This window comes from Osmerus mordax, chromosome 1 (assembly GCF_038355195.1).
Source record: "Osmerus mordax isolate fOsmMor3 chromosome 1, fOsmMor3.pri, whole genome shotgun sequence".
NCBI lineage: Eukaryota > Metazoa > Chordata > Actinopteri > Osmeriformes > Osmeridae > Osmerus > Osmerus mordax.
Window position 1 is genome coordinate 3,392,196 of NC_090050.1, and position 14,716 is coordinate 3,406,911.

General features: G+C 44.0%; 1 protein-coding gene across 1 annotated transcript; it reads right to left on the reverse strand.

Annotated features, from left to right (window-relative positions):
* Positions 1–330: 330 nt before the first annotated feature.
* Positions 331–3,794, reverse strand: rplp0 (ribosomal protein, large, P0). The gene is made up of 8 exons (XM_067232914.1): positions 3,759–3,794; positions 3,142–3,252; positions 2,810–2,985; positions 2,242–2,329; positions 1,774–1,920; positions 1,163–1,348; positions 643–783; positions 331–523 (listed from the first exon to the last, which is right to left on the reverse strand). Exons 2-8 carry the CDS (start codon positions 3,193–3,195, stop codon positions 371–373), a joined length of 945 nt encoding a protein of 314 aa, XP_067089015.1. The 5' UTR covers positions 3,196–3,252; positions 3,759–3,794; the 3' UTR covers positions 331–370.
* Between the last annotated feature and the right edge of the window lie 10,922 nt (positions 3,795–14,716).

Genomic DNA, 14,716 nt, shown 5'->3' on the forward strand with positions numbered 1-14,716 from the left:
AGTGGCATTAAGAAATTCTCCCACTGATCCATTACCACAGCTTAACCCACAAACTGACATGATCCGACACTTACCCGGTATGTAATTGCAGGCTAAATAGGCAGTTACCAAGATTTGCTTGAGATTGAGAGTAGTTACCCCTTCCCTGACAGTGTCTTTGGACACAGGTCTACATTGATGGCAAGCCCATTCAGACCATTATCCAGACATAACCTGTAGGCTAGTTGTGGGTACAGTATTCGTTTGTTTATGTTACAACTTCACAGGATTTGCAGTCATCCATTTTTTTTTAAGTTCTGCCTTACAACCAGACAAAAACCAAAAGACAACTCTATTGAATTGTTTATTTTCAACTCTGCAAAAATGCAATCTAGTCAAACAGCCCAAAGCCCATGTCGTCATCAGACTCCTCAGACTCCTCCTTTACTTCTTCCTTGGCAGCAGCTGGAGCAGCAGCCACCTCGGCCGCAGCCACCGGGGCTGCCACAGCGAAGGCAGAAGGGTCAGCCAGGAAGGCCTTCACCTGCAGGGAGAGAGATGGTCATCATCATCTCAAGAACCCATGAGCTTTTTAGGGAACACAGGATTTGACCAAGCACACAGCCTTTTTCTACCAAACTGACTCCACCATACGAGTTATACCTTGTCTGCCAGAGGGAAGGAGTAGTCTGTTTCCACAGCAACAGCCAGAACTCTCTTGTAGCCATTGATAATGGAGTGGGGGATGGAAGCCAGGGTGGGGTAGCCAATCTCCAGACACACACTAGCAATGTTCCTCACACCCTAAACAGAAGGTCAAATTAGCCTGAGGATATAGTGTCAGTAGAGGTTTCACTACCTTCCCATGACAAGCGAGTCCACAAACAGCACACATCGGGCAAGGTTAAAAAAAAGTCACTGCCTGTGAATGAGGCATGAAGTGTACTTGTCTGAGACCAGCGTCCCTGCTAGTCGTGGGATGCAGACAGACAGGGATAGTAGGTAACAGGTTACTGTGTGCAGGGGGAACGACAGTACAGCACTACACAAGCTGCTCTGTAACTTATCCTGCAACGTATGTAGGTATTCAATGAAAGAATTATAATTTTGACTCAGTTTAGGGAGTGATTAATATTTACTAGTGACCCCTTGTCAGGGTCTGAGCACAGGGAGGGAAGCTCACCTCCAGGAACCTGGCTTGGAGTGCAGTTTCTGTGATGTCAAGCACCTCAGGGCTGTACACACTGCCATTGTCATACACCTGCTGGATGCCCAGTCCGTACGAGAAGGGGGAGATGTTCAGCATGTTGAGAAGGGTTGCCTCGCTGGCGCCCACTTTGTCGCCAGGCTTGATGAGCTGCACATCGCTCTGGGTGCCAGAAAGAGAAATTTCATGTCATTCATTTAGCGTCACATCATACATCAACACTGCTGGCTTTTCAGCCTTAATTATAACCTTTGAACAACATTATAGGTGGTCTTCTCATAACATGACCATTTCCAATCTCAGGTTTTGCTCCTAGAACCAGCAACTGCCATAACTCATACCAGTGCATTTGCTATATGGTACAAAGTTGATTCTAAATAGTCACTACCCAGTTATTTTGTTCAGACTTGAGGCAAACAGCTCAGTCTGAATGGAGTTGCCGTACATGACGCTTAAACCCATTTAGTCAAGTCAAATAGCTATAACTGGTAGCTGATTTTTTGCTTATTTCTTACATTTTGTGACCATGCATGTGTTGAAATGGCAATTTCAGTATAAAAAAAGGTGACACTGCTTTAGCAACTTACCAGGATTTCAATAGTTCCTCTGGAGATTTTTGTGGTGATGCCTAAAGCCTGAAAGAAGGACGTCTTCTCAGGGCCCAGACCTGTGTTTTGAGCAGGCACAGTGACCTCACAGGGGGCTACGGCACCAGCACGGGCTGCAGCTGGCACCTGAAGGCAGAGTTAAGTTAGACTAAAGGGTTTCTAGCTCTTGTTAACAATCATGTAATTCAATAGAACAGATGGGCTGCAAGTGTCTGAAACCAGTGTCCCTGCCAGTCGTGGGATGCAGACAGACAGGGATAGCGGGTAACAGGTTACTGTGTGCAGGGGGAACGACAGTACAGCACTACACAAGCTGCTCTGTAACTTATCCTGCGATGCCCAATTAGTTAGGTAAATGGCAAGATTTTAATTTAGCGTTCTGAAGTTTGCCAGATTGATTCTTCTATGGATTCAAAAGGCATGTCCCCATAAAGACTATGAACTCACCTTGTTGGCCAGCAGCAGGTCCCTGATCTCAGCCAGGTCCTCCTTAGTGAAGACAAAGCCCACATTACCCTTAATGTGCGGCAGCAACCTATGGAGATGGACATGCTCAGCCTTTATGCAAAACCATAAAACAAATTACTTTGAAACAAACAAGTGTCTGAGACCAGCGTCCCTGCCAGTCGTGGGATGCAGACAGACAGGGATAGTAGGTAACAGGTTACTGTGTGCAGGGGGAACGACAGTACAGCACTACACAAGCTGCTCTGTAACTTATCCTGCAACATTCTCCCACAATGAACCACCAGACCATACTCTAACCAGTCTTACTTGGATAACATTCTCATCTTTGAAACAGACTATAGGAGCAGACCACAAGACGAAGCTAGATTTTAACATTGACACCAATGGTGTTGTGTAGTCACCCATATTCTATGTCCTGCTGCATACACCAGTGCATTGCAGTTCATGGGAGAAAACCTACATTTCGTTCCCTTTTTCCAAGGCCAGTTAGTTTGAAATTGCATGACCTTAACCAGGTCAGCAGTTTATAAACCAGATCAGAACTTACTTCTCAAGGGCTGGGTTGTTTTCCAGGTGGCCACGGATGGCTTTACGCATCATGGTGTTTTTACCCATGAGAACCACAGCCTTCCCACGCAGAGACAGACGGATGGTCTGCATCTGCTTGGAGCCCACATTGTCTGCACCCACAATGAAGCATTTTGGATAGTCATCCAACAATTGCTGCAGTCAAACAGGTAAATACATGAGTTACTATTCAGAATTTAAAAAGACATGTTATTGCTGAAATGAATAACTCCCAAGTTGATTTTAAAGCAAATTACCACTGGCTACTTTGCTTACGTTAAGAATGCGATTCTAAAACTAAGCCATACTTACAATAATTTTCAAAAAATAGTTGGACTTCCACGTGGCCCTGTCTTCCCTGGGCATCTTTGCAGTGCTTCCAAGGATCGCTTAACAGCCGGTTTAAAGACAAGGTGGTAGTTTCTAAAATGAAAAAGGTATAACTAGCGGAGGTATAATATCGGTATACACTTGCACATTTCCGCCACCTTAATTGCATTGACATTATCTTGCTAGCCATGGTATCCTGACCCAACACCTAGCTAGCCAACTCACCGAATCTACAATTAACGACGTAAATCGCAATACGGTTAACAAATTAAATTTTTAATACTTCCACCAGCACGCTATACGTGTTGTCTAATGAGCTTGGTACAGTTTCCATAGTCGTTTCTTTGCTGTTATTACTAGCTCTACATAAATGACTAAATGTAATGTAGCTCCCAAAAGAACACGCGGTGCGCAGCCACGGCTAGCCAAATGGCTAACAGGCCTCAACGATAATTTAGACATATTCGGCTAACTTAAGTCAATGTAGCTGAAATCACATTACACTTAAAATCTTGAGGTAGGTATGCAACGTATTAGCAGTGAACCTGGTTTAAATAAACAGCGTGAAGAAAAGATGCCTCAGTGGAGATATATCTTACCTCACTGTAAGGTCGCGTGAAAGAAAGAGACTTCCAAACTGAACGGAACAGAATATGTAGGAAAACATCCACCAATCGAAACACAGAACGGCTCTGTCAAGTCTCTGTTCATTGGAGAACAGCTCATCAATCATTTTAGTCACAACCCTGTCGAGAGGGGAAATTACGTCGTGATTGCACGAATCGCTCAGTTCCGTTCCAATCCCCCCAAATAATCAATTTGGTTTTTAACATAAGTGGGAAAATGTATTGCCAAAATAAGGTATTACTTTTGATATAAATTAACACCACGGATTGGCATGAAAACGGGATTTCCTTAATACATTGATTTGTACATGTATATTTGTATAAAGACACGAGGCTGAGGAGACTCCAAAGCGCCAATAAAACACACGCAGCGTAGGACGAGAACAAACCTCTTTCTTAACCCTTGTGTTATCTTCGGGTCATTCTGACCCATCAGTCATTGTGACCCACCGTCGTATTGCGACAAATTTAGCTCATACAAAAACAAAGTGAAGCATTTTCTTTTAACTGTCGGGCTGTCTCAGACCCCCCGCATTGGAATGGTTAAAAGAAAATTATTTTTATTTGTTTTTGTATTGGGTAAAATTGGGTAAACACAATGCTGGTTCGTTATGAACCTTTGGGTCATGTGACCCGAAGGCAGCACGAGGGTTTCAAGGGCGTGACTGCGGTTGATGTGTATGGAGGACCAAACCTGCCATATTTACAAATGAATGAATGAATAAATGTCCACATCCATGCATTTAGACAGAAATAAACGAATATATGTATTAATTAATGCACAATTGTCAATCAATAGTTACATATATTTTACTTTTATGTATGTATTTATTTTTGTATTCATTTATTTATTCATTTATTGATTGATTTATTGATTGATTTATTCATTTATTCATTCATTTATTCATTCATTCATTCGTTGTTCCCAATATGATAATGAGAGGAGGCCAGTATAGTAGGCGTGGAAACTGACGTTCAGACATTGCAATCAATCCAGAGCCATAGATTCAATCTAGCTAGCTGGGACACACTGGCTGCGAAGCGCCACAATCTGCTACGAATGACAATGATGTTCGCACTAGACGCGCATTTATCCACGCCGATCACCAAGCCTTTCACCTTCTCTGAGCTTTCCTTTTATACATGTAAAGCTGACATGGTACATAAACATGGCATAGGCTACAGGCTAATTAGGCAACTTGTTACATTTACATTTACATGTATTCATTTAGCAGACGCTTTTATCCAAAGCGACTTCCAAGAGAGAGCTTTACAAAGTGCATAAGTCACTGATCATAACAACAAGATAGCCAAAAAACATCGCGAGTAGCCAAAACATGAAGCACACATTGTGAACAACCAAAGTAAGTGCCAAAGGGAAGAACCATAAGAGCATGTAGTTAAACAAGTTACAATTAAACAACATGAACCGCTATAAGTGCAAGTGTACCTGTGGAAAAAAGCAAGCAACAGTAATAAAAACAATATATCACAGCGAGAACAAAAATTTAAAACAGTTACCACTAACCACAAGAGCAACAAGTCTCTAAGCAAGAGTCATTGTGATCCTTGAGGAAACTAACATCGGGTCAAGCGAACCATTCCTAAGTACCGTTGTACTCCCGGAACAAGTGCGTCTTGAGCCTTTTCTTGAAGGTGGAGAGACAGTCAGTATCTCTGATGGAGGTGGGGAGTTGATTCCACCACTGGGGGGCCAGACAGGAGAAGAGCTTGTGTTGGGACCGGGCGGTCTTGAGCGGTGGGACCACCAGGCGGTTGTCTGAAGAAGACCGTAGGTGACGGGTGGGGGTGTAAGGCTGCAGGAGAGACTTGATGTAGACGGGTGCAGTCCCGTTCACTGCTCGGAAGGTCAATACCAGGGTCTTGAATCTGATACGGGCCATGATAGGTAGCCAGTGGAGAGAGATGAGGAGCGGGGTAACATGGGAGCGTCTGGGTAGATTGTAGACCAGGCGGGCCGCTGCATTCTGAATCCTCTGAAGAGGGCGGGTTGCACATGCTGGGAGACCAGCGAGCAGCGAGTTGCAATAGTCCAACTTGGAGAGGACAAGTGCTTGGATACACATAACAGCATTAACGTGAGGGATACATCAATGTGCATTAGAAGGACTCCTACTTTACCAGTATGACCAAACATGTGTTGAATGAATGACCTGCGATTAATGTAATCGCCTTCATTCTCCCCCAGCGATGCAGCAATGGGGATATGGGTGCAATCAATGGCACCAATCACCCTCGGGAAGCCTAAGGAGTATGATGAATTTCATATGCAACAGTGAACATCATGGGGCCTAGATTATTTATAGATGAAGTTTCAATTTAAGTGAATATTTACCTGCTATGTCATAAAATCCCTCTTTAATTGCCTGCATGGGAAGGTGCCCTGGGAACACAACAAATGTGTTCAAGAGCTGTGCTAGAGCAAGCACCACCTTCCGAATTGCGCGGCAGACGGTGTTCTTGCTCAGGTTCTCCGCATCACCCACACTGTACATAAAAACACCCGTAGCGAAGTAACGCAACGCTACGCATACAGTCTGTGGGACTGTGAGCGCACGGCTTCGATGAGTCACATTGGCAACATACGGCTCAAGAAGCTTGCAAAGATAGGTCATTCCCTCAGCTGAAAATCGATATCTTTCATAAAGATGGTCATCATGGAATGCCAACGGGTTTTGCCGGTCTCTAAAAGTTCTGGCTCTTCTGAGCGCACCTCTCACTATCCGCGCACCAAGCTCCACGGGGTCTTCTACGAACGGTGACGCCATTATCCTCTCAAGAATGAGTTAGTGGGTGGGGTTTTTATATCTGTTGATCTCTAATCTCAAACTTAACCTGCTCCCGACCAGGTTAGCCGTTCAGCATGTGTTACCATGGCGATCTACCCCGGTAACAAGTGATCCTCCGTCGTAGTACAGAAAACCCTGGGTTGAACCTGAAGTTACCACGCTAACGCCAAATCTTGATTCGTAGTACAGGCCCCAGCTTTCTTGCTCTTGCTGTGTTTCAGCACCACTATGTACATGCACGTACCTAAGGTTAAGTCGCCGAGGGTGAGATCGTGCATAGGTTGAAATGTGCTTGACCGACACGTGAATTCGTCACACCGCGGAAACCCATAAAAAGCCATGAGACACGCAGCTTCTAACATGACATCAGTGGGAGCATTAAAGCATCCCGACCGCAAAACTGACACCAGGTGATGTAGTATAGGAAGGGTAATGGGAAGTCGCCTGTCATTGCCTTGCGGTCGCTCTTTCCACAGGCCGATGAATAGCAGCCGAACTGATGGGTTCCCCAACAGGCTCTGCGCAGACGGGTCCAGACATTGGAGATGAAACTGAATCCCAGCTACAACTGCCTTGATCGTCGACGGCTGGAGCTTCCGGGAGGTGAAGCAGTGAACGACGTATGCGCATACGATAGGCAAGCTTACTGGTTGATGGGGTGTGTTGAGTGCGTGGCAGAAAGAACAGTAATACATCCAATCACAATCATATGATTTTTATTTACACTTGCTCATGTCTGTTCGCATGTAATGAGCGGCAACCTTCATGTAGCCCTCTAGCGTCTTGTCTAAGCTAACAGAGCCTCCTGAAAGGCTGGGCACACCAAGCCGTCCGGCTGCGCCTCCGGACACAATGCTCGGAATTCCTGAAAGCTAGAACGATGGGATACAGTTCGAACAGTGCTGTGGATTTGCAATCGCACGCCAGAAGCTCCAGTTCAACGGGCCACGACTCGCTAAACCCTTCGTTTGCATAAATAAATAAAAAACCCAATGGACAACGCCGCATCGGTGTACAAAGCCAGGGACCTAGAGGTTTCCACCTCGTCGTTGTAAAAGAACGACAAACCGTTCCAATTCTCGCACAGAGCACGGCCCAAAAACGCAAATCGGACTGGCAACCCTCATCCAAACGCACAACGTTGTGCAGTGCCAGAACCGACTTAGCCACGGCCAGCAGACGGGAAACGAAAGACCGACCGTGGGGGAATAATGCGCATAGCAAAATTCAGATGCCCGAGGAACGATAAAAGATCACGTTTATGTATCCCTTATTGATAAGTTACTCAAGTATGTGTGGTGTATTTATTAGGACTAGATTGACAGAAGTCTAAGTTCGGCTATGGAGTCTAGCATAGACAGTAATACCCAGAATCACAACACACCAATAATATTTTTTTGGGATTCACAGTCCTTTTTATTACTTAGAAGATGGAAATAAAATGAAAAGTCAAAATATACTCAAGTATTGACTATCAGTTCCTTATTAACTGTTTAGTTTTATATAGTAATTATTAAAGATCCTGTAAAGTAAATTCCATGTTTTGCTTCTAAGTACATTATATACGTGTGAAATGAGTTCCTGAAAGCATGTGCAAAGCGCTAAAACTTTGTCGCACTGAAATATGGAGTTAGACCGAAGAACAGTTTCTCTTCCGTTTTCAGATCAGGTTTTAATGGGCGGAGCCAAAAAATGCCCTATCTACGTCATTTCGCCCCATCTACGTCAGATCACTGAATGGCTCCTCCTGCTGTACTGTTATTGTAGCTTACATCAGCTAGCTAGCTAGCTTCAGGATGTCTCCCACCACCCGCAACTGCATCTTCCCTGGATGCAAGAACTCAAGCTGCGCTGCAATGCCATTTAAGTTCCCTGTTGATAATGAAAGGAAAAATAGGTGGATAGATTTTGTGAAGAGCCACGCTCATGGAAAGCTTCGGATAAACTCCAACAGCCGCCTCTGCGCCACTGACCATTTCACGGCGGACAGTTTTAACATGGACCAGAGATAGACGGGGTTCACCAACACACGGCTTCTCTTGCAGCGCGGAGCCGTACCGAGCATCGCCCCCCCGGCCGTTCATCCTCCGGTCGCACCTGGACCATACACCACCGCCAGCAGTTCATCACTCAGTTCTCCGTTGGGTTGTAGCTCGCCATCGAATCCAATCCAGGATCAACTCAAACTCAAACTCCTCAAAAAACCTGACCAATGCGGTACAAAATCTCGACTGCAGAATCTCCACGATACTCTCAATCTTCAATTCGGTAGAAACCAACAATGTGAAATTTATTCTTTAACTGTTGTTTGAATGTTTTTTCTAAATTAACGCAAGTTTTATTAGGCACCTGTCTCTGATTGGTTGTTGAATTGGCGGTTTCTGATTAGCTCTACTAACTTAGGTTAACCAATTGGAAAATAATATATAAAATAAGTATTTTTATTTATTTTCTTTTAAAACAAAATCAAACCATCACTCCAATTTAGGCTAACATCAAAAACAAACAGTGTAAAACAAACCCATGAATATTATATTTTAACCTGGGTTACATTTAGTCATGTCAACGCCCGACACAGCCGCCAAAGCCAGGACAACGCGCAACCGCTCGAGCTTCTCCTCTGGGAGAGACGCACGCATCAACAGGCTGTCCAGCTGGATGCCCAAAAACTCGATGGACGTGAGAGGCCCCTGCGTCTTCTCCTCCGATAGTGGTATGCCCAAAAGTTGCCTTCACTACTGAAATGCACCGAGCCGGTGGCGAGGACTGAAAATCGATCACCAGAAAGTCATCCAGCAGGTGCAGCATGAACGGTAACCTATGCACGTTCAGCAAAACCCAACACAGAGCCTCGGACAGAGTATAAAAAATGTGCGGACTGCTGCTTCAGCCAAAAGCCAGGCGAGCGTAAAAGTACATCCGAGAACACCATTTAATGCCGAACAGGTGCCACTGCGATGGGTGAAGGGGCATCACTTTAAACGCGTCTGTGATGTTTGCCTTCCCGAGCCAGGCACTCACGCCTGCCCGTTTGATTAACTGAATTGCGTGATCGATGTTAGCGTAATACAGAGAATAAGGCTCGGGCGGAATCAGGCTGTTAATGCTATGGACCAGAGTATCGCGTGGGGCGGACAATCAAACGTTTCTTGCCCGAATATTTGTGGGTAGCCACGCCAATGGGACTGACGTGAAACTTGGGAAACGGCGACTTGACGAATACCCCTTGCCGGATTCCTTAGCTAGCAACGCGTCAACCACGTCGGGCTCCTTGAGCGCCGATTGCAAGTTGTTACAAACGAGTGACAGTGGGCACACATTCCACCCCAGCCATAAATCCCTCCCGCAACCCAGTGAGGAGATAGTTCACAAGACATCGCGTGGGGTCAGGGCTTCAGACAGACGACCAATGTCAACAGGGGTAGAAGGGTGTTTATTTCATGGCCTTGACGTCACGGAAAACCCCAAAAGCCACAACGAATTCAGACATCGTCAGAGTCTTGGTTAGACGGGGATCGGCGTCTCGGCGAAACACAGCCACGTTCCCACACTCCACCAAGCGGCTTTCGAACGATTCAGGCCCCCACAGCAGGATTTTCACCCGGCTCCCTCGAGGTGCTGAATGCGGGCATCCATGGCAGCGAGCATGCCCCACATATCGATCAAAGTCGCCAGCATGGGATCAGGCTGTTGTCCGACAGGGCCGGCCGCGGACCCCCGCCTGGGCTTCTTCGCCACGCTAGCAACCGCGGCGGAACCCCGCTTGCTCTTCCCGGAGCTTTGCGGGGGACGGGATCCGCCGGCTCCTCCTCGCAAACGTCCATGAACTGGAGGAATAAATCTTCATGAGACAGCCCGACCGGAGGCGTGATTCCCCTGTCATAGAAGCCATCCAGAAGGCGAGGAATAGGCCATTCCTCGATCGGCACCGGCTGCCTCAATGCCGGGCGAGAACTCCGACGGGGTTCAGATCCTCCGGCTGAAGGAATTTCTGCTCCATCGCAAGGTCCACCGCCAACCAACGAATCAACATTGCACTCTTCCAAATCGGAACCGGACTGATCGTACATAGCGACTCCCTCACTCCACATCAGCAGGATGTCTGACGTCTGTGTCGCACTAGCAATGCATATGCAGGGATACCCTGCTATATACCCTGCCCTATTAGGAAGGTGTGCCCTGCAGCGTGATAGCACGCGTTGCTAGTGACGTGCTATGTCTCGCGTCCCCTGCATGAACCAGCTCCGCTTGTTTATGCATGACAGAAAAAAATGACATTATAGTTAACCTATGATAACTATCAATAGCATTCAATTTATGCAATTATTGTTATTACTAGGTCCTACCTGTAGATGAATCGCATCCAGTCACTGAGAGACACCTTAGAATGATTTGAAGATTGACTTGTGCCTGATAGATATTCTTCACCTTTCTTCCATGAGCACTTGCTCGACATATCCTATTAAAACACATTTCTGGTTTGATAAATGCACGTAACATTTTTAATCAAAACTGTGACGTTTGCAGTATCGGGTATGCAATATATTCATACCAAGTGTAGTGATCAACACCTTTTCTGCTTTTCTTTAGCTTCATGGCACTAATGCAAATTCTGCATTTAACTTTTTTCTTTTATAGTTTCCTCTTCTGCAGCCACCTGAGGAGCTTCCGTGCATTCCTCCCTGAGGATGTCCTATCAATAAGCCACTTGAATGTATTCATGTAGGTTATGTAGTCTACCCTGTGCGAAAATAAATGGTTAGTTAATTACCGACAGACATAATTTATTTGATGCAAATCATTGAAGCTGAAACAAGAAAAGATGGAACCTAACAAAGCATCACTTAACATTCGTACGCGGTCCCGAAAGAATCACTGACAGATGGATACCTCTGGAGAAAAGGGCAAACCTGACAGTACAGGTAAATATTTGCTAACATTTTGCTAGCTAGTGCTGTCTCCATAAAAGTTATATGCTGTAAGTTTCAAACATTGCTAGCTAGCACCACATAAACTTGCTGAACTGTGATTTCTCGTACAATTCATCAATATATTATGTGGCTAGTTTACCTATAGTTATTTGGGAAGTTGTCACGTTTCTTTTAGACAAGAATATATTACAAGAAGCGATTGTAATTGTGTTTCTGGAAATATGTAAGTTAGCTAATTGAACAAGGTTAACATTTGACAATTTACTATACTGTACTTTCCATAGGTACATCCCAGGCCCCAACTGCTTTGGTTGCTAACCAAAAAATGGTACATGAGATGGAGAAGGCAAAGCTAAAAATAGAATTTCACCAGGACAAAATCAGTGAGTTGACCAAAGAGAGGGATTACCTAAAGGACTAACTGGCATCTGGTAAATATTTTTTTTAAATACAAACCAAAAAGTTTATACAATTTATAATTACAGTTGTAAATTGTCTCAGAATATACTGTTAGAGGGGTAAAATTAGAGAGCGGTAACATTTCTGGGGAAATTGTATAGTGTGGTTGCAGCCACCCCAACTGTCTGCAGTCTCCAGCTGTTTACTAATGTCAACTGACAAATCTTTGGCTGCGCCCCGCCTTCCCAAAGTTTTGGTTCAGCACCCTTACCTGTCCTTACTAATGCTGAAACTACTCTGCATTGTTACAAAACCAATATAATAAACATACATTGTGTTTTAACAGCTCTTTAAGGAAAACCCCAAAAAGATGACATCCTGGCACTCCACACATCCGATACCAGTAAAGAGTTAATTTAGTCTTCAAGTGATTCTTCCTCTGACACATCCTCTTTTGAGTCACCTGATGAGCACAAGAAGAATAAGGGGAAGAGGAAAAAGATCCCAAAATCCTAGGAGGCGGCCAAGTCAAAATCACAGACACTAAAGAGAGGTAAAAAATAGATTTGTATTTGCTGTGCTTGTCAATGTATGACTGAGAGTGTTGATGCTTACCAAAATTGTGGGGTTCAATACTCATTGTATCTTTGAATTGCAGCCAATACACCAGAACAGGTGGTGACCCGATACTAAAAGGTTCTGATGCTTTTAAATGTGTGGACGTAGATCGAAACACTGTTGTGATGAATACACCAATTGCGCAGCTGTTTATTACTTCACGTGACAAATAATGTGAACTGCGCAAAAAGGTCAAGCAAAACTTAGCTCATTTGCCACACAGTGTGCCAATGTTATAATAAAAACGCCATCAAAGCCTTTAATTTCTGTAAAAAAAGAAAGTCTTCAATGGTCTTCAACTTAATCTTCACAGTAGGAATAAAAAGAGAAAAAAAAAGTATGACGATATTATACCTACAGTCAGTGGCGGATTTAGTGACTTAACACATATTCTAATTCTTTTCAATCCATATAATAATTATTAATATAATAATAACTAGCGAGGGTACAATTTCTGGGGAAATTGTGAGGTGTGCTTGCGTCGGTTGCAGATGGGTTAGTTATTCCTGTATATAAAAATGCATACTTATTATTTACGAAGATTGCATAGATTTAAAGCATACATTTGTTGCTGCTCATGTACATATATGTTTGGCACCAACATTGTATGTAGTGCATACATTGACAGAGTTTTAAGAGTGGGAAATAGGTAGGCTAAGTAGAGCTACCACAGCCTAGTTTTGCATTTCAACCACGTTTCCTACGATAACAGAACAGATGTTGAGGTTAGTAGTCTAATAGTCTCACCAAATGAAAAACGAATCTGGGACTTTTGATTTAGGCAAGGGGAGCGCAAAAAATGTTCTGTCGCTGTTTGGCTTCCTAGGTTAAACCGCGTTGGAAATGTTTCTTACCAGTGTCTCACGTACAGCGTTGAAGTGAGCTACACTGGTTTACAACTACAGGTAATGATTATTTAACCAAAAAATTGTTAGGCTTACTTGTAATCTAATGTCATAATAAATCTAAAAACAAACATTTATATGTAAGGAATGTTTATTTTAACGATTGAAAACCGAAAATAGTTATCACCCTGGCCTCTTTGCAAGTGGCGTTTCTGCAGCTGTCTTGCCGTTTTTGGTAAAGCCAGTTAGCCTAGCTATCTCCCAGAAGTTAACAAGCTGCTAAACTAATGTTCTGCTATAGGTAGTCACGCGTGTTTTCGTGACATTAGTAACGTCAGTGACTGTGGCTAGCAAGTTAGCCACCGTTAGCTTCACTTTTCGCCACAAAAACTTGATTTCAACTTAAACCATGCAACGGAACATAAATAAAAATAGAAGCGACGCAATCGCTACCAAGACGAACCTTTTGACACCGACGTTGTCTGTGTATTTAAAATATTGAGGGATCCTTAGGGGTGGGAAAAGAAACAATAATAATATATGAGAGGGAACAATGGTTGTGCTCTCGCCATAGGCTTGAGCACATCCAATAACAAGAGAGGGTACAATTTTGGGGGAAATTGTAGGGTGTGCTTGCTAGCGTTGGTTACATTTACATTTAGTCATTTAGCAGACGCTCTTATCCAGAGCGACTTACAGTAAGTACAGGGACATTCCCCCGAGGCAAGTAGGGTGAAGTGCCTTGCCCAAGGACACAACGTCATTTGGCATGGCTGGGAATCGAACTGGCAACCTTCAGATTACTAGCCCGACTCCCTCACCACTCAGCCATCTGACTCCCATTGGTTGCAGATGGGTCCGTTTACTAATTGTAATTTTTACAACTGATATTTCTGTGTATTTTATATAAAAATACGTACTATTTATGAAGATATTGATAAGCTATAGCAGCCTCAGTTGAAAAGTTGTATCAAACGAAGATATTGGGCAATCCGGTGTAAAACGGTCCTAACCTCTATGACTCTATGTCCCCAACGTTTTTCCCTTCTCGTGATATTTTCAAGCATTTAGCCTACTCATATTGCATTAATTCATTTTAAGAACCCCCTTTGAAACAAGCTATTGTAACAACATTGTCACCGGCAATATTTCAGATGGAATCGCGATTCAAACAGTAGGCCTACCATCTGCTAACTGAAAATATGCCCCCAAAAACGTAAATAAACTTGACATTTATTTAGGGGGAAATGGCTAATTCAAAAAGAAGTTTGCTGGAAGCGATCATTGACAGTAACAATGCCAAATTTGGTCTCAGTCTAGAGCCCTGC